Source organism: Anabrus simplex, chromosome 11 (genome assembly GCF_040414725.1).
Source record: "Anabrus simplex isolate iqAnaSimp1 chromosome 11, ASM4041472v1, whole genome shotgun sequence".
Taxonomy (NCBI): Eukaryota; Metazoa; Arthropoda; class Insecta; order Orthoptera; family Tettigoniidae; genus Anabrus; species Anabrus simplex.
The window spans coordinates 14,964,093-14,985,781 of NC_090275.1; the positions used below are offsets into that span (position 1 = coordinate 14,964,093).

Below are 21,689 nucleotides of genomic sequence, written 5' to 3' on the forward strand. Positions count from 1 at the left end.
CCAGGTAACGAAGACCTATGGTGTTTCTCACATAATGATACTAATCACAGGCACTGTAAACCCACAGTGAACTACGCTCTGCTACTGTTAATCACAAACCTATTGTGTACGAAACATAGTGGTACTACGCGTAAGTAAAGGCGACCCTTGGTGTTCTCCGCGTGATGGTTCTAATCACAAGTAGTTTCATGGTGTTAATACAATCTTCTCTTGGTCGCCCCTTTTCAGTCCCCTCTTACGGCAGGTAGGGGATAGCGCGGGTGTATTCTTCGTCTGCGTCCCCGACCCATAGGGGCTAGTGTAAAATGAAAGAAGAATGCGTATGTAAGTGTGTTCCTTCACGTTTGTGTTTTCTTACGGCCTTCCTAATTATGATTTATCATATGTATTAACTGCCTGTTATCATAGGAGACGGGTGCATGTATTTTTAACAGATGACACGATCCGTCTCCGAGACTATGATCGGATTGTTTGTATTAGTGGAACAGCCGCAGCTCTAAGTAGTGTGATTTTTTAATTTTCATTCATTTGTTTGTTCATGATCACGATTTTATGTATTGGTGTGGGGGAATAGCGTGAGTATAGTAAAGTAATCTTACGTTTGAATTTCATATAAGTGTTTAGTAACATTATATGTATTAAGCTTTAACAGCTTCATTGTTGATAAAAACCCGTATCGAGTACAAAATCAAGGAGTGAATATTTAACAATAACTTAGATATTGTATTATAAGCGTCCCGCCTATTGAAGAGATATATAATTTATTAAATCTAGAACATGTTTCTTCCCCTAAGGGACATCATCAGCTAGAATAAATCATACCATGCACCACATATAAAAATTACTTTACTAGATTGGTAAGACAAATTAAAATACACTTTAATACACAAGGACATTTAAAATAAGTTATTTGCAAAGTTGATTAAAGTTCCAAGTCATATTGACAATAAAATTGGTGTGAATTGTTCATTAAAATAATACAATATTTAAGTTATTCTTAAATATTCGCTACTTGATTGCTTAGTTGTATGAAAATAAGTGCATACTAAATGCATATTTCACCACTTTTTGCTGCATAGTTGCGTGTTTATATTGTTGTGATGTACACAATATATAGATCCGATGTCTGGTCATAACCCGGAAACAAACTATGAAAGTTAAGATGAAATATTAATTTGAAATAACTATTTTGAGAGATGTTTAATACCCTCGAAACAAATTACGGTCTTGTGCTAGTTATTGTCGTATGAGGAATTCTTGTCAAACTCCTGGTTCACAGCCAGAGACATCAATCCTACAAATGTTCGAGACACGGAAACGAACATTAATTTGCTACAACGTCGTTGTGTTAAATGTTTGCCAGCGTTCCGCGCGGGTGTTGACTTGCATCCCCCTATCATCTCCTTCTTGCAGAGAATTTCCACTGCCCCTCGTAGGACACAAATGCACCCCTTGGGGTCGATGTCACAAAGGCACAAATATGAAGCTGTCCCACTCGTCTCTCAGACTGCAGGTGTTGACGTTCCGGCGAGCTGCTTACTCATTCTCCGTTCTACCACGCGCTTGTGGAACCTCCTCACCAGCGCTATCAGGAACGCCCAGATCGCTGGAACAGTAAAAATAACAATTTAATACAATGCGCACGTTCAGAAACAAGACATTTGAGCGGTTACAGGAATCAGACACAGATATCAATAAGGAACAGCATTGGTTGGATGAAAATAATGAAGCTGCAAGCAAGAGAATGAAGGAGTACTAACGCCAAACAAAAGTAATCCAGAGTTGGCCAAAATACAGCGTCTCTCATTTAAACTAAGACCGACGAAGCGAAGTTTTTACTCTCCGAAATGTAAGGCCCAGTATGGGAGGCACGCACATAGTTCTTGACCTTGCAAGCATCAGTCGCCACTCTGAATCTCAGCTGTTAACATGGTGAGATATTTATCATTAGAACACCGTATTTTCGCATGTAAAAGTTCTGGTTTCATCTTAATGGTCGTGTGAACAGTCATAACTCTTGGTATTAGTGTGTAGAAAATCCTAATGGTGTTTACGAAGTCCCTTATTATGATCGGTGTTTGCTGTGCTGTTAGTGCGAGACGAATAATTGGGCCTGTTATTTTCGAGACGACAGTACCAAGTATCAAGATGGCATTTTGTCACCGTTCTTCGTTCAGTTAACGGAAGAACAAAAATCGCGTGGGGTGGTTTCAACAGGGTTCATCCCCTGAACAGAATTCAGCCCCTGTTCATACAACCGAAGATTCCCTTCTTACAACCTCGGAAATGTTTGCAGTGCTGGTCTATTTCCCCCTCGTTCTTCACATCTAACAGTGTGTGATTTTTACTCGTGGGGTAAACTAAAAGAAAAAGTGTATTGAACAAATCCTCGCCCACTGGAAGAACTGGAAGTAAATATTACGAATGAAATCAGAAAAATTACAGTGGCAGACCTCACTCGCGGCAGCCAGACAGAATGCCTGTATAACCCAGAAAGACAGCATCTTTTTTATGAGGTAAGATTTCATATAAGACTGAATACACGCAACAGGGCGGCCACGCACGATATAAGTTCGGCTGAGGCAGTTGTCATAGCGCAGAGTAAAACACTGTGCGCAGGGTCTTAGTGTATATGAAAGACCCTGTATTTATTAAGGGGCATCTTTCATATTGGTAATAAACTCCGCCTTTCCAGTGTTGCTCAGGAGCCGCTACTGTGTGCAGTGTTTGGAGTTGCGTATTAGCCTCTTACATGTCGTTTGCTATTAAGGCCAGGCATGGGATCCTTAGCTTGTCTGCTTTGATCCCCATTCTTAATCCGGTGTTGACTTGCAGGGATCTGGTCCATTCCCCGAAGATCTTTTCCAGGACCCAGTTAAATAATATGCTTGAGATCCCGCCTCATTGACTTACCCCTGTTTTTATTGGGAAACTTATTACTGTTACGGGCATATTGTAGAACAGAGAGGTGTAAGAAGGTGCTGGAGTGATTGGGTGGACAAAGAAATGACCAAAGCATAAGTTAAAGCACTAAATTTTGAATTTTTATTTCTTTCCTTTTTTAGTTTAAAATGTGATCGATAGAAGATTTGAAACGAACAACTGATGAGCTCGTCATCTCTGAAAACAACTGCGGACTATGTACAATAACTGGAGAGAGTTATCAACAAGATAACATACAATGTATGAGCATGAACAGGTACACTATTATAAGAGATTGCTTGCTGCACTAGGAGGCTGAGCTCCGAACGTTACTGTAGCCCGCCCTCTCAGACGCACAAGCTCCTTACAAAATTATGCCTTTTAAACTTAAAATACTTCTCCTCAACAGTCTTTCATACACTCGTCTATCAATAATACAATTTAAACAGGGGCAATGAGTGCCCATACTAAATGGCCTCAATGTAAAAATAAAAGGCCATGAACAAAGGTTAGGAGGGGAAACAATTGCACTCCCTTTAGAAAAACTGTTAAAACCCTATATGGGTTTATGGCCCGAAGTTGCAGAGGCTAAGCCTATCCTGCAGAGGGGTGACTAAACAAGAAATATTAAATTCCGAAGGAATGTGAAGAATTTAGAGGTTTAGAACATTTTAGTCACCCCACACCAAACTGAATGGGAATCAACAGAGGGTGAACACTCCTTGTTCCCTTAGTTTACATGTTTCCCAGCAGTGATCTGTACAGAGTCCTCAGACTTGCCGAAATTCTACATTTAAAACCTTAACTTAGGACTTAAAATAAAATTTAAAAAGTTATTTGCCTTAATCTATCACATGTTAAGAAATTTCTGCCATTACCTCGAGTAGCTAGGTCTTCCGAACGATGCCATGCAGCCCCTGCCTCCTAATCACGCCGCACTCCCTAGATCGGAGCGATGAAGGTGACAATACGGCCGTAAAGCGCCCGGCCTTTATAGCATTGCCGATAACTCTGTTCAGATTGGCAGGATACCTGTACACACCGCCCATTTTAATTCGCTACAGAAATATACACGAAATTCCTGATTGATTAACAACTAAGGAAGAAGGAAGCCATAGGAGTGTTGACAACTTTGACCCATGAACAAAACAATCTTCACAAACTTAAGGTTTGCCACCTTCAAAAAATTGAAATTCCGTTCAGAATTAATTGTCATTAATCCGCCCAGAGGGAGCACATAGGCCGATGGTAGAGACATCTAATGGTTGAAGGTCCCAAGTATCTTGTATTATATTAGTTCAAGATTCAAAGCACAGGTGGCCTTCTAAAAGACGCGTAGTTCAATGGGACGGAGAAGGTGTACCCTGGAAAAATTATTATTATTATTATATCAGTGAGTGTGTACTTGTAGTTCTATATTTTTACTATCCTACTGTTTAGAATTCTTAATGATATAGCTGATATAGCACCAACAGCGGACTTCATCTATGTAAATAAAGTCCTAGCGACCGTGTGTCTCTGCATTGACTATTTCGTCAAAATTTTCATTCAGTTATTCGTTTCAGATGAAATAATGACCATCTGCATATTTTTTAGCTTTGGTGTCTGTCTGTCTGTCTGTCTGTCTGTCTGTCTGTCTGTCTGTCTGTCTGTCTGTCTGTCTGTCTGTCTGTCTGTCTGTCTGTCTGTCTGTCTGTCTGTCTGTCTGCCTGTCTATGTTTAACGGACCATTTTTCAGTCTATGAGCACACTTTTTTAAAGCTTTTTTGTCGATTTGTCTGTTTGTCCGTTTGTTGAGTTCTTATAACTCGGAAACTACTCTACGTATTTCTACCAAACTTTTTATCCGCCCTTGGGTAAATGAATTTATATCTGTCAATGTTATTTCTAAATCCCAGATTGGTTTGGGGGTTTATAGGAAGTTGAAACAGTGATTTTACCTCCCACAGGATATACATGATCGACCTTGATGGAAAACTACCAGCCTTAATGGGAATCAATTCCTAAAACGTTTTTTTCTCATGTGCAGCTTTTTGATATGAAGATAATAAGGGAGTTATCATTAATAGACTGTTTTACAGGCTGTCATGTCATTTGCAGGTGGGTTACAGTGTTTAATTAAAGAGCCATTTTATTCTTTTCAATAGAACAGATAATAAGGGAAGTTATCGTCAACGACTGGTTTCATGTGTCTTCAGCCACACCGCCAACAGACGAACAACAATATGTAACCGAGAATTAGGGAGAATTACGAACAACTTCGGACCAGGAACTGTATCGTTCAATAAACTGCGGCATCTGCCATGTATAGGTGACTGCGTGTTATTGTGGTGAAGGATAGTGTTATGTGTTGTGTGCGAGTTGCAGGGATGTTGGGGACAGCACAAACACCCAGCCCCCGGGCCTTTGGAATTAACCAATGAAGGTTAAAATCCCCGACCCGGCCGGGAATCGAAGCCGGGACCCTCTGAACCGAAGGTAGTACGCTGACCATTCAGTCAACGAGTCGGACATAAACTGTGATGTACTCCATTCTGTCTCCACTTTGTTCAGCTTTATTGCACTTCACGTTACCGCCACGTGCTCTCGTAGAAGAATATCACTCTAACATGACGTAATAAACGTTGGAATACAGGCATGTAACTTCGCATAAATTCATTAAGGAATCGTGAAATTGATTACTAATTCCCGTGCGAAGGACGGGTACATATGCTAGTTCCAATCTAAAATGCCATTGTCTGTTGTTCTCTAGCTTTACATGGTCCACCTAGTATTTTCATGATATAGCCACGCAGTGGGATAATTATGTCCACTCACTACCCGGGCAGTAGAACCTTGTTATAATATTAGAGAGAGCTCATTTAATTTTCAGCACGGCATCACAGATATAAATTCATTACGCGAGCGACGATGTCATTATCCTGAGCCAGACTCCAGCTAATAACGTGAGAATTCATTAACATTATTATTATTTATTTACATTAGTGGCCCAATATCCTGTTTACTTCCTGACACGAAACATCATCAAACTTTCTATATCTCACCCTCTGTTATGGCCTTTCGTATAGCTGTCTTATGTTCAGGGGCACCTTTTGGTAACAGCATAGGTATGAATTAAAGAAACAATATTCGGTTATTACAAGAAGGCTATGGGAGATTTTAGTAGGTGATTTTAACGCACACATTGGCAGACAGAGGAAACAAAAATGGATTGTAGGCCATCACTCGGCACATCGGAAAACTAATAAGAACGGAGAACGCCTAATAGACTTTTGTAAAACTTTCTCTTTGAAACTCATGTCTACGTATTTTGTGAGATGTCCACACAAAAAGAAAACGTGGAAATCACCGGACCCGTTATTAGGGGAATTCCAGGTTGATCACGTTGCAGTCTCCAGAAAAATATCTGTGCGAGATTCAAAATGTCAGACTACGGAAGGGAGTTGTCGACTCGGACCATCATCTATCACCAATCAGATTGAGATTCCAACACAGCCGATACAGACCTAAACAGAGCAGATCTCTAAGAGTTGACCCAGAATGCCTTAAACAGAGCTTTAGCACCTTCTTACGAAACATACGAGAGCAGGATCCCAAGGGCTGGCCACACCTACGTAAAATACTTCAAACATCAGCCCTGAAGCCCTCTCTGTGGACAGACAGACCGTTTTTGGTACTCTAGAAGAACTCATAGTAGACAGGGAAACGAGAGAACTAATCCGGGAAACTCTCACGAATACGACTTCTAGAGTGAAATTCCTTGGAGCAATTTCTGAGCCTTTTGAAATATGTACGGGCTTTTGTCAAAGGTCGTTTAAAAATAATGAAGCACCTGTAGAGGATGGCATCACCGCAGACATGTGGAAACTAGGAAATGACCTCGTAAGCAGAATGCATGCAAACTTAGTAGAAATCTGGAAACTGAAACGATCTCGGAAGGACTGGCAGTGTGCATTAATACACCCATTGCAAAAAAAAGGCGATAAGGTGGATCCAAACAATGACACAGGCATATCCTTAATACCGATCACGTAGAAAATTATTTCTAAAACTCTCTTAAACTGTTTAGGAAAAGAGACATATCACCTGATCGGCGAGTACCAAGCGGGTTTCAGGAAAGGTCGATCATGTGGTGAACAAACATGGAATTTGAAGACAATATTAAGTATCCGTCAAGCTACCAGCACGATCTTCACTTTTGTGGACTTTAAGAATGCGTATAATTCTGTGGACGGACAGACCGCTTTTGATACTCTAGAAGAACTCACAGTGGGCAGAAAAACGAGAGAACTAATCTGGAAAACTCTCACGAATACGACTTCTAGAGTGAAATTCCTTGGACAAAATGTCTGAGCCTTTGGAAATATGTACGGGGGGGGGGGAGGTTCGTCAAGGTGACGGCATCTTCCTTATTCTGTTAAACTTGGTTCTAGACAATAACATTATTATTATTATTATTATTATTATTATTATTATTATTATTATTATTATCCGTTCTTTTCCATTCTTCCTTCATTTCATTTAGCCATTCTTCATTCACTCATTCAAACTTCACCAATATACTTTCTCATTCTTTTCGTTCGACGTATGCTATCTTAAGTAACTCATGTTTTTTCATTCTTTCTCTCGTCCTTTCCCTCTCTTGCTGTTGTCCTGGGACAATAATTACGATATCGACAATCCCCTAAAGCTAAAAACATTATTATTATTATTATTATTATTATTATTATTATTATTATTATTATTATTGGAGTCATAAATTCATAGAATTATTTTATGCAGATCTCCATGCCACCCTATCCTGTGCTAACCTCTTCATTTCTACGTAACTACTACTGTATATCCTACATCTGCTCTAATCTGTTTGTCATATTGATACCTTGGTCTACCCCTATCATTCTTACCGCCTATACTTCCCTCAAAAACCAACTGAACAAGTACTGAGTGTCTCAAGATGTGTTCTATCATTCTATCTGTTCTTCTCGTAAAAGTTAGCGAAATCTATCTCCTCTCATCAATTAGACTCAGTATGTCTTCTTTCGGGATTCGATCTGTCCATCTCCCCTTCAGAATTCTTCTGTAACGCCACATTTCAAAAGCTTCTATTCTCCTTCTTTCTGGGCTAGTTATCGTCTATGTTACACTTCCATTAACTTATTTCTTTATTTATTCATCGCCAGATGTTTCATTCCAGGTTTGTGTCTATGCCATACACTTGTCAATGTCACATGTTATGTGAACCTCTTAGACTGATTCTGATGGTTCGGTCAGCTTCCGCTTCGAAGGCTAGCGCTGTGCCACATCCGGAGAGCCATCTGGTGGCGAATAAACATACCGATTTCCACTTCTATTATAACGTCTTAATTTTAAAAGTCATTGTTTAAGAAGCCTTTCTCGTGGACAGTCGAGATGTTCTTCTGATGACGCAGAGCACAGTTCTCTGCGAAACGTAAAGAATTTCAACTTATTTTCTTGATACGGCATAAACCCAGAAGCCTATACAGTATCATATCTATAAGTAAGAGCCGTGAAACCATCAATGACAATATTTATTTATTTATTTATTTATTTATTTATTTATTTATTTATTTATTTATTTATTTATTTATTTATTTATTTATTTATTTATTTATTTATTTATTTATTTATTTATTTATTTATTTGTTTGTTTGTTTGTTTGTTTGTTTGTTTGTTTGCCTGGAGCACACTTACCGTGAGAGATGAGCTGTGCGATGATCAGCGACACGTCCGAACACTTGGCCGAGCACGTGTTGACAACATCAGACACTGCGAACATAATGATGTTGTACCAGAACCAGGCGAGCAGCAAGAACTCCAGCTCCTGGAACATGGACACCGAGATAGTGTTTACGTGTTGATTGGACTAGAAAGGGCTAGGAGCAGTGACCTAAATAAAAGTACAGCCGTAGCATTCCCCTGACATAAAAATGGGGAATTCGTGTAAAGCCACCTTCAGGGCAGCCGATGGTGGGGTTCGAACCTCCCAGCACTTGAAAGCAAGCTTACTGTTACGCTTCCTCTACTACGCACCCAATTTGCTCGCGACGAAAAAAATGCATTTCTATTTAAAATGTGTCTTTCTTCTGTCAGATTAAAAATAACAGCATTTCCGCTTCCGCAGTTGTACGTGGCCCTGGGTTCAGACAGCCTACAGCAAAAATGAGTACCAGGTTAATTCCTGAGTGCTAAGCCGGCCGGGCGTGCAGTAGAGCTGACCACTCTACCCAATCAAGTGCCGAAGTCACGGAGAGTGGAAGCCTTCACCTAGCTACCCTCCCAAGGTTTTCATGGGAGGTACGGAGTATTTGGATGAACACAGTCCGCTACAAACAAATTTAAAGGGCACCAGTCTGCTCATTATCGCGGCTATTAATCTTCATCGTTCATCAACTTAAAATACCACCGATTACACATAAGACTTGAAGACACGCCTACGAATTTTGAATGAGAAGTCACAGTTAAGCACTAGATGTTTTAATTTCAGAAACACACTTTGTGCCGTGCCCATTCAGATCTCTTTCTTCTGTTGGCCAGGGTCCTAGTGACATCCTAGCAATCTCCTTCCAGGATGAAAGAGATTTCCTTGTTATAAAATCTAGGGGTTGTAGTAAGGATGTAAAGGAGAGTGCATATAAGTCTCTGGTAAGACCCCAACTAGAGTACGGTTCCAGTGTATGGGACCCTCACCAGGATTACCTGATTCAAGAACTGGAAAAAATCCAAAGAAAAGCAGCTCGATTTGTTCTGGGTGATTTCCGACAAAAGAGTAGCGTTACAAAAATGTTGCAATATTTGGGTTGGGAAGAATTGAGAGAAAGAAGAAGAGCTGCTCGACTAAGTGGTATGTTCCGAGCTGTCAGCGGAGAGTTGGCGTGAAATGACATTAGCAGACGAATAAGTTTGAATGGCGTTTATAAAAGTAGGAAAGATCACAATATGAAGATAAAGTTGGAATTCAAGAGGACAAACTGAGGCAAATATTCATTTATAGGAAGGGGAGTTAGGGATTGGAATAACTTACCAAGGGAGACGTTCAATAAATTTCCAATTTCTTTGAAATCATCCACCTGGGCGACTGCCCTAAATGCAGATCAGTATTGATTGATTGATATAAGGATTTTGGGTTTTCAAACCCGCCAGTGGTCGCTATATGAGCAAAATGCTCACGGTCATTGAAAATCATCTGCTCTTTTATACAGCATGTAGTTTCGAATTTGAGCACTGCAGTTTTTAGAGATGGACGGACATCTGTGACCCTGAGAAGGAACAGGGAGGGAGGAATCATCAATGACCGTCAACAGTAAGCATTTTGACCAGTCACGTTTACGCTAATTTCTGTGTGTGTTACAGTTTCGCTATTGTTGAATGTTGTTTTATAGTTGAAACAGTTCTTTGCAACTTACTGTATTAATGTGATGTGTGATGATGGTTTCAAGTCGTGACATTTAAGCTTGGTTTCATGAAATTCGTAGCGATCAACTGGAGGGCGAGACAGAAGAACGTGCTGATGCAACCGTACCTGGAGAGCAATCTGTAGCTGGCGAACAACATATGTTGGAGGTAAATGAGAATGGTGGCAAAGTGGGGCAGACATCCACCAAGAAGAAATCCACGCTCACGTACTTGTGCTGAAAATATAGTTACTCATCTTTCTTGTGTAAAGGGCATTGCGAAAGGCGCGCACACTACTTTAGAAAGTTGAGAATTGTTTTTTCGAGATACAGTCATAACCATTTGAGATTTATTAAAATTTGTAATTTTATTTGTAAATTTTAGTGTTCTATATAATAATCTGAGATTTATTCTTATGTTCATTATATTTGCTAATACATTTATGCCTGAAATCGGTAGGTATTTAATATGTAAACACGTCATATCATGCCGTGAGCATTTTGCTCAACGCGCGACCACTCGCGTTACTTTCGTCCTAGCGACTACTGGCTGGTTTTAAGATAAATTGTAGGGACTTTGTTTCTGTTTGAACCCTGAAAACTCTATATATTTTCTATATTAGGCCAGGATTGGAATATGGTACCGAGATCTGGATACCATCTCAAATATATTTAATTGACTCACTAGAGAAAGTGCAGGTAAAATTTACGAAGTGGGTGAAGTACGGGAGCTTCGGAATTAAGATGACGTCTTCGTTATTTGATGAGTTTTGCCAACAGCTGCAGATGGAGAATTTACTGCTGCGTCGCAAATGTGCTAAGGCAGTGTTCACAATAAAACGCATAACAAATAGAATAGACTGTCCGCAGCTCCTGCAGCCAATACCACTTCATGTTCTGGCACGAAACACAAGACACAGTCACGTTTTATGAGGTCAAACGTAGAACCGAACACCACAGGAATTCGTGGTTAATGCAGTCACTGCGGACACTGAACAGTGTTGTGGAATCTGCGGATTGCTTCTGTTCTGATATAAAGACAATCAGAAAGGCAGTATTACACATGGCAAAATAACAGATCTCCATGAAGTATTGTATGATGTTAATTTTTAAACATAATACTTTTTAATTATTTGTAATATGTAATTATATGAAAATAATCAGTTACTTGTAGGAAATAGATTATCGGTGTAGGAGGCCATCTGTAATTAGGAACAGCCTGTGGTGCTTAACAAATCTATCTGTTTCCTTCCGGGGTGATGAGATAGTAGTTGTTTTAAGAGAAAGTGCAACTGGGCAACCATCCTCTATTAACACTAATCAGAGGGGAAAATGCAAAGAATCCGACACTTCGAAAAATGAATATATCGGCCAAAGAAATGCAAGGGCCACGAAGGGTGTGGAAATTAAAGCCTGGCTAGGCCTTGCAAACCTAACACCGCCGGGGTCCGAAAAGAATAAGGGATGACCGAGGGAGGTCGCATATGATAGATGAAAGTGAGGAGCCTGGCACAAGTAAGTGGAAGCAATGGCAGGACTCCCCTGATAGCAGATCCTCATGGAAATTGTCCTCTAAATTTTAAATGACAATGCTTCAGATGTCTGTTCAACCAATGTGAGTTTGGACGGTTGGTATCGGGACAGTTGCTACAGATTTACATGGTTATCTCGTCTCATGCTTTACGTTGTGAGCGACGCTCGTCGCCGTAGGGTGATTCCGTCGTGGAGCCATCACACTGGACGTGCAGCAACCAAACAAATTAGAAGTAGCGAGTTACACTAAATCAGTTACTTCTCCTTCACAGTGAACGCGGTGTTGAGTAATGAAGGAGCATATTGTGACCTACTGATCTGCATTTAGTGCAGTCGCCCAGGTGGTAGATTACCCATCTGTTGTTTATCTAATCCTTCTTTAATAATTGCAAAGAATTTGGAAATTTATTGAACATCTCTCTTGGTAAATTATTCCAATCCCTAACTCCCTTTCCTATAAACGAATATTTGCCCCAGTTTGTCTTCTTGAACCTATCATCATCCTACTTTTAAAGACACCACTCAGACTTATTCGTCTACTCATGTCTTTCCACGCCATATCTCCTCTGACAGCTCTGAACATACCACTTAGTCGAGCAGCTCGTCTCCTTTCTCCGAAGTCTTCCCAGCTCAAACTTTGCAACATTTTCGTAATGGTACTCTTTTGTCAGAAAGTACCCAGAAGAAATCGTGCTGCCTTCCTTTTTATCTTTCCCAGTTCTCGAGTCAACTAGTCCTGGTGAGGGTCACATACACTGGTATTACTGTTACTTATTCGCCTTCTCCTTTCAGCCTTACCGTAAACCTTAAATACCTTCATAACCATAGGAAATGATCTGTAAACTGTATTTACAATCACCCAAGTGCGATAACCTCAGTAAGATCTTTTCTAATAATAACACCTAGGTACTTACTGTGGTCCCCATGAGGCACCATCTCCCCATCAACACAATAATTAAAACTTACGGCCTGACATTTCGTCCCGTTTACCATCACAACATTTTCTGCTGTCCATCTGAAAATATTGCGCAGGTCTCTTTACAATCACTCACATTGCTGTAACTTATTCACTGCTAGAAGACAAACACACTTTGAGATTATTATTATTATTATCTATTCTAATATTATAAAGATAAAAGTATTTGTATGTTTGTAATAGATAAACTCAAAAACTACTGAACCTATTTTAAAAGTTATTTCACCTATCGAAAGCTACATTACCAGTGAGTAACATGGGCTGTATTCTATTTTTTAAACAATTAGAGATACCTACGAAAATTGAAACAATGTAACCCAATGTATCAAAAATTTGTCTATAAATATCATTATAGGCCAATACAGACAAAATGTCGAATTTGTCGCACAAGGACACGACACAAAGAAAAAACTCAATAAGGTCCTATAGGCCCTGAAAATCATGTTTTAAGTAGAATACAGGCTGCGGTTCGTGCGTAAATATAGGCTGGGCCAAGGAGAGGTTCTGCTACACATATGACTGTCTGGAGAAATGCACTGTGTGGGTAAGCCACCCCTATGGGTGTACGTGGAGCTGGGGTGGCATATAAAAATAATAGAAAATATTGTCGAATCCACTGAGATGAACAGCGACACTCCGCATGTCGTTTAAGTCCAAGTTCAGCCCGCATCGGCATGGGGGGGGGGGGTGAGAAGGGGTCGGAAAAGTCCAAAATGGCCCAGATTATGGATTTATATGTGTGCACCCTTCTGGACGGGAGTGGAGAGGGTGTGAAGTATCAGTGAACGTCACAATAACGACATCTACAAAAATTCTCTTCACACATAATTAACAGGCAATAAAATAACTAAAGTAATTAACCAATAAAGACATCCCTTTGCAGGGTCCGCTTACGAAAGTATATCGATTTCCAACTGTTGTCGCGTTTTCTTTACGGGTCGAATATGCACTGAGATTGATGTTAGTGATATACATAACGCCAACCTCATCAGAGGAGTTGATGGGATGAAATGAATCACGTGATATATACTAGTTGGAAGGGAGAGGGTGAAACCTGGTACCGCCACATAGCCTACTCCTGTCGGATAGCACAAGGCGTCTGTTCAAGGCTTAAAGTCTTCATCCGACGGACGAATCACCATCAACAGTGTCATATAAACACTGAGGAGGTTTGGAATTTAATCCAGGCTTTTGGCACGCAATCTAGTCACTGTAAATTTTATGCCACGTCACCCACCCTGCCGGCCAACATTCTGATGGTGAAATTTTTTCGAAAAACAGGATTCGAACCGGATAACCTCAGTGTTAGACCAAATATACTTGACGCCTTAACGATGAGGGCCACGAGGCTGGCAATATAAGAAACAAGAAATGACGTAAAAACTAATAAAAACAAAAATTACTCTTGTTTGCTACAAGATTTTATATGATTTCAGGCCAGGTTATTTATTTCATTTCTTTTTGCTTTTCTTGATTTGTTTACTTTTTATTTCGTTTATCTTGCTTCATTTTGCTTTCTTATCATGCTTTCTTTTAACTTTTAACTTTACATTCACTATTAATGAAATTATCGTTCCTTGCTGCGGGCTTATTTTTATGCATAAACGGTAAAGGCGAGTATTCTTAAAAGTGGAGGTGCGAATCTCTCGTGGTGATCCGTCATGCATTGTCCTCAATGGCGCAATAGCCTGCAAAGTTCTGGTAATCCACCTGTTGAGCTATACCATGGCGAAACGCTGACAATTTCACGATTTAAAGGCCTTAAATAGCTTATTTGTTTATAAATATGTTTGGCATGAATGTCTGATGGCTGGGATCATGCGAGAATTTCCCTTGCGGAAGTTGTGATGTTTGGAACATCACAGCATGTACTACATTATTGAACTGTGTAATTAATTGAAAATATGTATATATTTAATCACAGGTAGGTCATTTTTAAATTATATATATGGTTTTAATCCACTATTTCACATCACCATTTCATTTCTTTGTATCGCGTCTATAACCGATTCTGAACGAACGACTTATTGAGTAAAGTATTACAACACCATTCGTATTAATAGCTTGCAGTAAATTTTGCAATAGCCGAGGGCAGGTGACCAGAGTCACCAGGCTAATTTCAGCCCATTACCAGGAAATGTACGTCATCAAGCTTACGAGAGAGCTTACCATCTCCAAACTCTGAGGACACAGTTAAAGCCTTGTTAACGTCTACTTTTCAAAATTCGCTACCTGACGCTTTGATTCCGCGGGAAAGTTCAACCTATGTGAATGGACGTAATGAAACAACATGATGGATTCACAGCAATGGATAGGAGGAGGGATAGTAAATCAGATCTTACTGGACCATGTGATATGATTGACGGAGAAACAATGAGATAATATTTATTTAAATTAAAATTAAGGTGACCCGCCACGTCACAATTTTGTCACACATCTGTGGGCAAGAGTGGGTACGTCACAAAGTAGCGTGACGGAAGTGTAACCGCACACGCTGTGACGTATTGTTACCTAGCAACCGTACAGGATATGATGTAATATATTGTTACCTAGCAACCGTACAGGCTGTGATGTAAAGTAATGTTACCTAGCAACCGTACAGGTTGTGATGTAAAGTATTGTTACCTAGCAACCGTGCAGGCTGTGATGTAAAGTATTGTTACCTAGCAACCGTACAGACTGTGATGTAAAGTATTGTTACCTAGCAACCGTACAGACTGTGATGTAAAGTATTGTTACCTAGCAACCGTGCAGGCAGTGATGTAAAGTATTGTTACCTAGCAACCGTGCAGGCAGTGGTGTAAAGTAATGTTACCTAGCAACCGTACAGGTTGTGATGTAAAGTATTGTTACCTAGCAACCTTAAAGGCTGTGATCTAAAGTATTGTTACCTAGCAACCGTACAGACTGATGTAAAGTATTGTTATATAGCAACCGTGCAGGCTGTGATGTAAAGTATTGTTACCTAGCAATCGTGCAGTCTGTGATTTAAAGTATTGTTACCTAGCAACCCTAAAGGCTGTGATGTAAAGTATTGTTATATAGCAACCGTGCAGGCTGTGATGTAACGTATTGTTACCTAGTAACCATGCAGGCTATGCCTTACGGCTAGCGGGCACCTGAAATTAACAGCCGTTGATGGATGGCTATGACCGAGAGATATATTTATGATCATTTGATTTTCGCAAAGGGAAAAGTGTCTGAGGGTTGTTTTTTTTTTGCTGTGGTGGTACCTGCTACTTACGATGATGGCTGCGAAGATGAGCAGAGTGGAGAAGGCACATTGCAGACTGTACATGGCGATGAAGATGATGACCACCGCACGAGCTTCACCTGAAACATAAAACAATCACCTTAGCTTGCACGTATTTACTGTACATCGTACATGTTGGAGAAACTAGACGTAACGCCTTCATCTCTGAAGACTTTGCAGTGCAGCCTATTTTTCATTCACTTAAATTCTGCATAGAAATATTGTGTTACTGGTCAGGATTTATACAACAAGTACAAAAAGCAAAGCTGTAGTGCGTTTTGTGAATGGAGACCGTCTTCAGTTGCGGAGTTGAAGGTGAATGGCCTGAAGGCACTGTGTCACGTACAGGACGTCTAACAAGTACCTGCCGAACTAACCTGAGTCCTGAACTCTCTTAATCCCTTGTGGATACATAAGAAACCTAGTAGCAGTATATAACAGTTATAATTTACCAAATTTCTGGAGTACTGGGACAAGCATTTGAAAAGTAAGAGTGTCTCGCCAAACAGACTCCTGTGGATCTGTCTTGAGACAGGTATCAACTGGACATCCTCCATGATTCTCTGTCCTGAGCACGTTGTTTCAGTTCTCCATTGTTTGATATCTATTAATATTCCAAACCTTCTTATTACTCTTCTTCGGTCTACTTTTCCCTCCATCACCCTCTACGTAGTACGTGACTCAAGCAAGAGAGTTTCCTCTTCCTTATCGTTTTCATCAAGTATTTTTTCACCTGCTTTTCTTAGCACGTCATCATTTCTCACTTTGTCTGTCCACTTCACGTTTTCCGTTCTTCTCCACAACCATATTTCAAAACTTTCCATATAATTTGTTTCTGTCTTTCTTAATGCCCATGTTTCAGCTCCATACGACACCACACTCCAAACAGACCACAGACTTATTATGTGGTGTTCAATAAAAATAATAAACAATTTTATTTACTCCGGCAAAGTTACGGATGTACTCTCTTTCTTACACTTAACCAGTCTTAACCTAGGACAGTGTTACGTGTTAATAATAACTACTACTTTTAACTGATACAAAAAATTATGACAATAATATGACAAAATAATAAGAATAATAACAGTAGTAGTATTAACAAAATGTCGAAGACATGCTAAGTACAGAAGAAAAATGGCCAACTGAACACAGTGGGATCTGAACCCACAATCTTGAACTACCAATTGATCTATAGTGGCCTTGGTTTTATGTGTTCTTTTTGAAAGAATCTGAACAACAGAGTGCGTGCTTGTAGTTCTCTGTAGGCCAGTTCAAGTGAATAGCGGTATTTAATTCTCACGACCGTATTTGTACTGGAAGTGCACTTGAAACTTATTACAATCATCACTGATCTCCATTTAGGACTCGCCTAGGTGGCAGACTCCCTAAAAATTGTACACCTTGCCTTGTCTTAAATGTTTTCAGAGAACGTGTAAATTTACCGAAGATTTCTCTTGAAAAGTTCCAATCCAGAATGCTCGTCCTATAATTGAATCCATAGAGAACATACCTAACAGATGTTACGTACAGATGGAAGAATAACAACAAAAGCGATAATTCAGGCTCCCTACTTGCCAGTTTCGACGTTCCATTGTACTCCATCAGATGTCAGAATAAACCGATTGTCCGCTGGGCAATCTGGGCAATTTATGGCTGAGTTTTAAGGTACTTTGTCTACTAAACACCGAATGTATCACCACAGATGTTTTACATCATGCCGGTATCGTACGACATGGAGTGTCTAATGGACTTTGTTTCCGCCCTTCAAAATCTGACCACCTCTGCGGGTTTTGAACCCATTATCTTAGGATTGGGAGGCCGACACTCTACCCCTGATCCACAGAGGCAGCTAATATTTAAAGTTCCGTGCAGGAATAAGATAACAAACGCTGAATTTGTACGTCGAATGAAACGAAGTAGATCTCTGGTGAAATTAACACGTCTTGCTTGGTGGGTTCACACATTACGCCACTCCAAGAAACCGGCAACTATTGCTGAGAGTTACATGAGCGACAAACAGCCTCATGAAAGATCAAAGTTATCATTCCTCAGTCAGGACTGATAAGAAGTAATGAAGAGGATCACAAGGGGTCGTGCTGTCTGCAATCACTTAGTGTCTACAGACCAGTCTTTGTACTGAATGCTTGATTATGATAACGATAATTGTTAAAATAATATTATTGTATAATGTTGTTTCTTGCGCAGTTCAATATAATTTTCGCGCTCCGAAGCACAAAGGAAGTTTTTCACCACATACTACGCATGTCATTCAGCGTAAAGCTTCCGTTGAGGGTCACAAAAGTTATATTAAACATACGTTGGAGATCCAGTACAGTAAACAAGGCTTGCGAAGGTTGGCGCATTCTATATTGGAGAGTGGACAAACTTGAAGTAATGAATAGTGAAGAACCTTTTCGTATCGTGGTGCCTATTTCCGTGAGAGAAATTGGCCTGGACCCTCCTAAACTGTGACGGTGACAGCAGTACATTCTATGTTCGAAAGTGAATAAAGCTAGAATTAATAAAGCCATGACTGTTTTCAAACGAGGGTTTTCTTACTTTTGCGTATTGTGCCAGCCATGTGGGCAGGCATAATGCGTAGTCTCGCTTTCTCCTGCATAAGTAAGACTACTTCTTCGGGCGGATTGGCGTGTTCCCGGTAAAATGCTTCGAGTAACACTTCACATCATTTTTATATGCTTGTCCTGTTTCCGAAATATGTGTTCCTGTGTGGAAGCACCATTTCTAGTTTATTAAAAATTATTTCACAAAATTAAATCTAATAGTGTCCTCAAATTAGGACGAACTCACCTTCCTCAAGTAAGATGGGCAGCCCGACGAACCAAACCAGACACCCTGATACAATCTGGAACACAAGGGGAGAATCGTCAGTTTGTGTACCACAATTTAAAAAATAAATAAAACTTCAGATAAATATTGTAGATCATAAATGACAGGTTTGTTTGGACAATAAGATCCTATCCCGGAATTTCCCCTCACTGATGACCGGTTTCTTCAACTCCCTGCTAAATGTTCCTTAACAAATTGTAAATAACCGTTGTTATTAACGTAACACTTCGGTTAACATTTCTGAACGCATTTCCAATCTTTGTTACGTAACAGTTGGTAGAGGCAAATTAACACATTTCTTGAGATTTCTGAACGCTTTTGATAGTGAGCATCTTTTGGCTCTTTACATCAGAGTTGATAACTGTAATACTGTATAATATTTTGTCACTTGAGGTTGAGGTGGTAATAGGTTATGCGTAGCGGAGACCATGAAGAGGTAGACTTGAACAATAACAGTTAACGAATGCGTAATTAAAAATGCGAGAAGAATGCTATACAAAGTATGCGAATGTGTTAAAAAATTTAAAAAACGGACATAATATTGCAATATTCAATTATAATCTTAAATGAGTGCAATGAAATGAAATGTCGTATGGCTTTTAGTGCCGGGATATCCCAGGATGGGTTCGGCTCGCCAGGTGCAGGTCTTTCTATTTGACACCCTTAGGCGACCTGCGCGTCGTGATGAGGATGAAATGATGATGAAGACAACACGTACACCCAGCCCCCGTGCCATTGGAATTAACCAATGAAGGTTAAAATCCCCGACCCGGCCGAGAATCGAACCCGGGACCCTCTGAACCGAAAGCCAATAAGCTGACCGTTCAGCCAACGAGTCGGACAATGAGTGCAATGTGGCGCTCCTAAACACTGGAAATGTGTGATGATTTATCAAAGTACTGAATGAATTTCGAATGGGAAAACAAAGCATTGAAATGTACCTATGATAACAATGACACGATAATATACAAAAGTTGAAAACTAGAAAAATAGCTGGAATTGATAAGATTTCTGGGGATATACTTTAGACAATGGGTTCGGATATAGTACCACATCTGAAGTATTTATTTGATTATTGTTTGCATGAAGGAGCTATAACAAATGAATGGAAAGTTGGTATAATAGCCCCTGCGTATAAAGGAAAGGGTGATACACATAAAGCTGAAAATTACAGGCCCGTAAGTTTGACATGCATTGCATGTAAGTTTTGGGAAAGCGTTCTTTCTGATTATCTTAGGCGTGTTTGCGAAATTAATAACTGTTTAAATAAAAGGCGGTTCGGCTTTAGGAAAGGTTATTCCACTGACGCACGACTCGTAGGATTCCAGCAATATATAGCAGATATCTTGGATTCAGGAGGTCAAATGGACCACATCGCAATTGATCTGTCTAAGGCATTCGATAGGGTGGATCATTGGAGACTTCTGACAAAAGTGAGTGCAATACTAGACAAAAGAGTGACTGAATGGGTTCCTATGTTTCTCTATTTCTAGAAAATATACCTCAGAGAATTAGAGTAGGCGAAGCTTTATCTGACCCTGTAATAGTTGAGAGGGGAATTCCTCAAGGCAGTATTATTGGACCTTTATGTTTTCCTATATATATAAATGATATGAGTAAAGGAGTGGAATCGGAGATAAGGCTTTCTGCAGATGATGTTATTATGTATAGAGTAATAAATAAGTTACAAAATTGTGAGCAACTTTTTTTTTTGCTTCACGTCGCACCGACACAGATATGTCTTATGGCGACGATGGGATAGGAAAGGGCTAGGAAGTGAAAGGAAGTGGCCGTGGCCTTAATTAAGGTACAGCCCCGGCATTTTCCTGGTGTGAAAATGGGAAACCACGGGAAACCATCTTAAGGGCTGCCAACAGTGGGGCTTGAACCCACTATCTCCCGAGTACTGGATACTGGCCGCACTTAAGCGACTGTAGCTATCGAGCTCGGTGTGAGCAACTCCAAGATGACCTCGATAATGTTGTAAGATGAACACCGGACAATGATATGAGGACAAACGGGGTTAAAAGTCAGGTTGCGAGTTTCACAAATAGGAAAAGTCCTCTCAGTTTTAATTACTGCGTTGATGGGATGAAAGTTCCGTATGAGGATCTCTGTAAGTACGGTATCTAGGTGTTAATATAAGGAAAGATCTTCATTGGGGTAATCATATAAATGGGATTGTAAATAACGGGTGCAGAACTCTGCACATGGTTATGAGGGTTTTTCGGAGTTGTAGTAAGGATGTAAAGGAGAGGGCATGTAAGTCTTTGGTAAGACCCCAACTAGAGTATAGTTCCTGCATATCAGACGATCACCAAGATTACTAGATTTAAGAACTGGAAAAAATCGAAAGGAAAGCAGCTTGATTTGTTCTGGGTGCTTTCCGACAAAAGGGTACCGTTACAAAAATGTTGCAAAGTTTGAGCTGGGAAGAAAGGGGAGAAAGGAGACGATCTGCTCGTCTAAGTGGTATGTTCGCAGCTGTCAGTGGAAAGATGGCGTGGAATGACATTAGTAGACGAGTAAGTTTGAGTGGTCTCTTTAAAAGTAGGAAAGATCACAATATGAAGATAAAGTTGGAATTCAAGAGGACAAATTGGGACAAATATTCGTTTATAGGAAGGGGAGTTAGAGATTGGAATAACTTACCAAGGGAGATTTTCAGTAAATTTCCAATTTCTTTGAAATCATTTAAGAAAAGGCTTGGAAAACAACAGATAAGGAATCTGCTACCTGGACA

General features: G+C 40.0%; 1 protein-coding gene across 1 annotated transcript in view; it reads right to left on the minus strand.

Annotated features, from left to right (window-relative positions):
* Positions 1-831: 831 nt before the first annotated feature.
* LOC136883292 (uncharacterized) overlaps positions 832-21,689 on the minus strand; it is a 103,404-nt gene continuing 82,546 nt past the window's right edge. The window contains exons 3-6 of the mRNA XM_067155526.2: positions 18,908-18,962; positions 16,088-16,176; positions 8,635-8,764; positions 832-1,606 (exon numbers count right to left, since the gene is read on the minus strand). Coding sequence (XP_067011627.1) covers positions 1,503-1,606; positions 8,635-8,764; positions 16,088-16,176; positions 18,908-18,962 — 378 coding nt within the window. The 3' untranslated portion in view covers positions 832-1,502. The remainder of the gene's footprint in view (positions 1,607-8,634; positions 8,765-16,087; positions 16,177-18,907; positions 18,963-21,689) is intronic.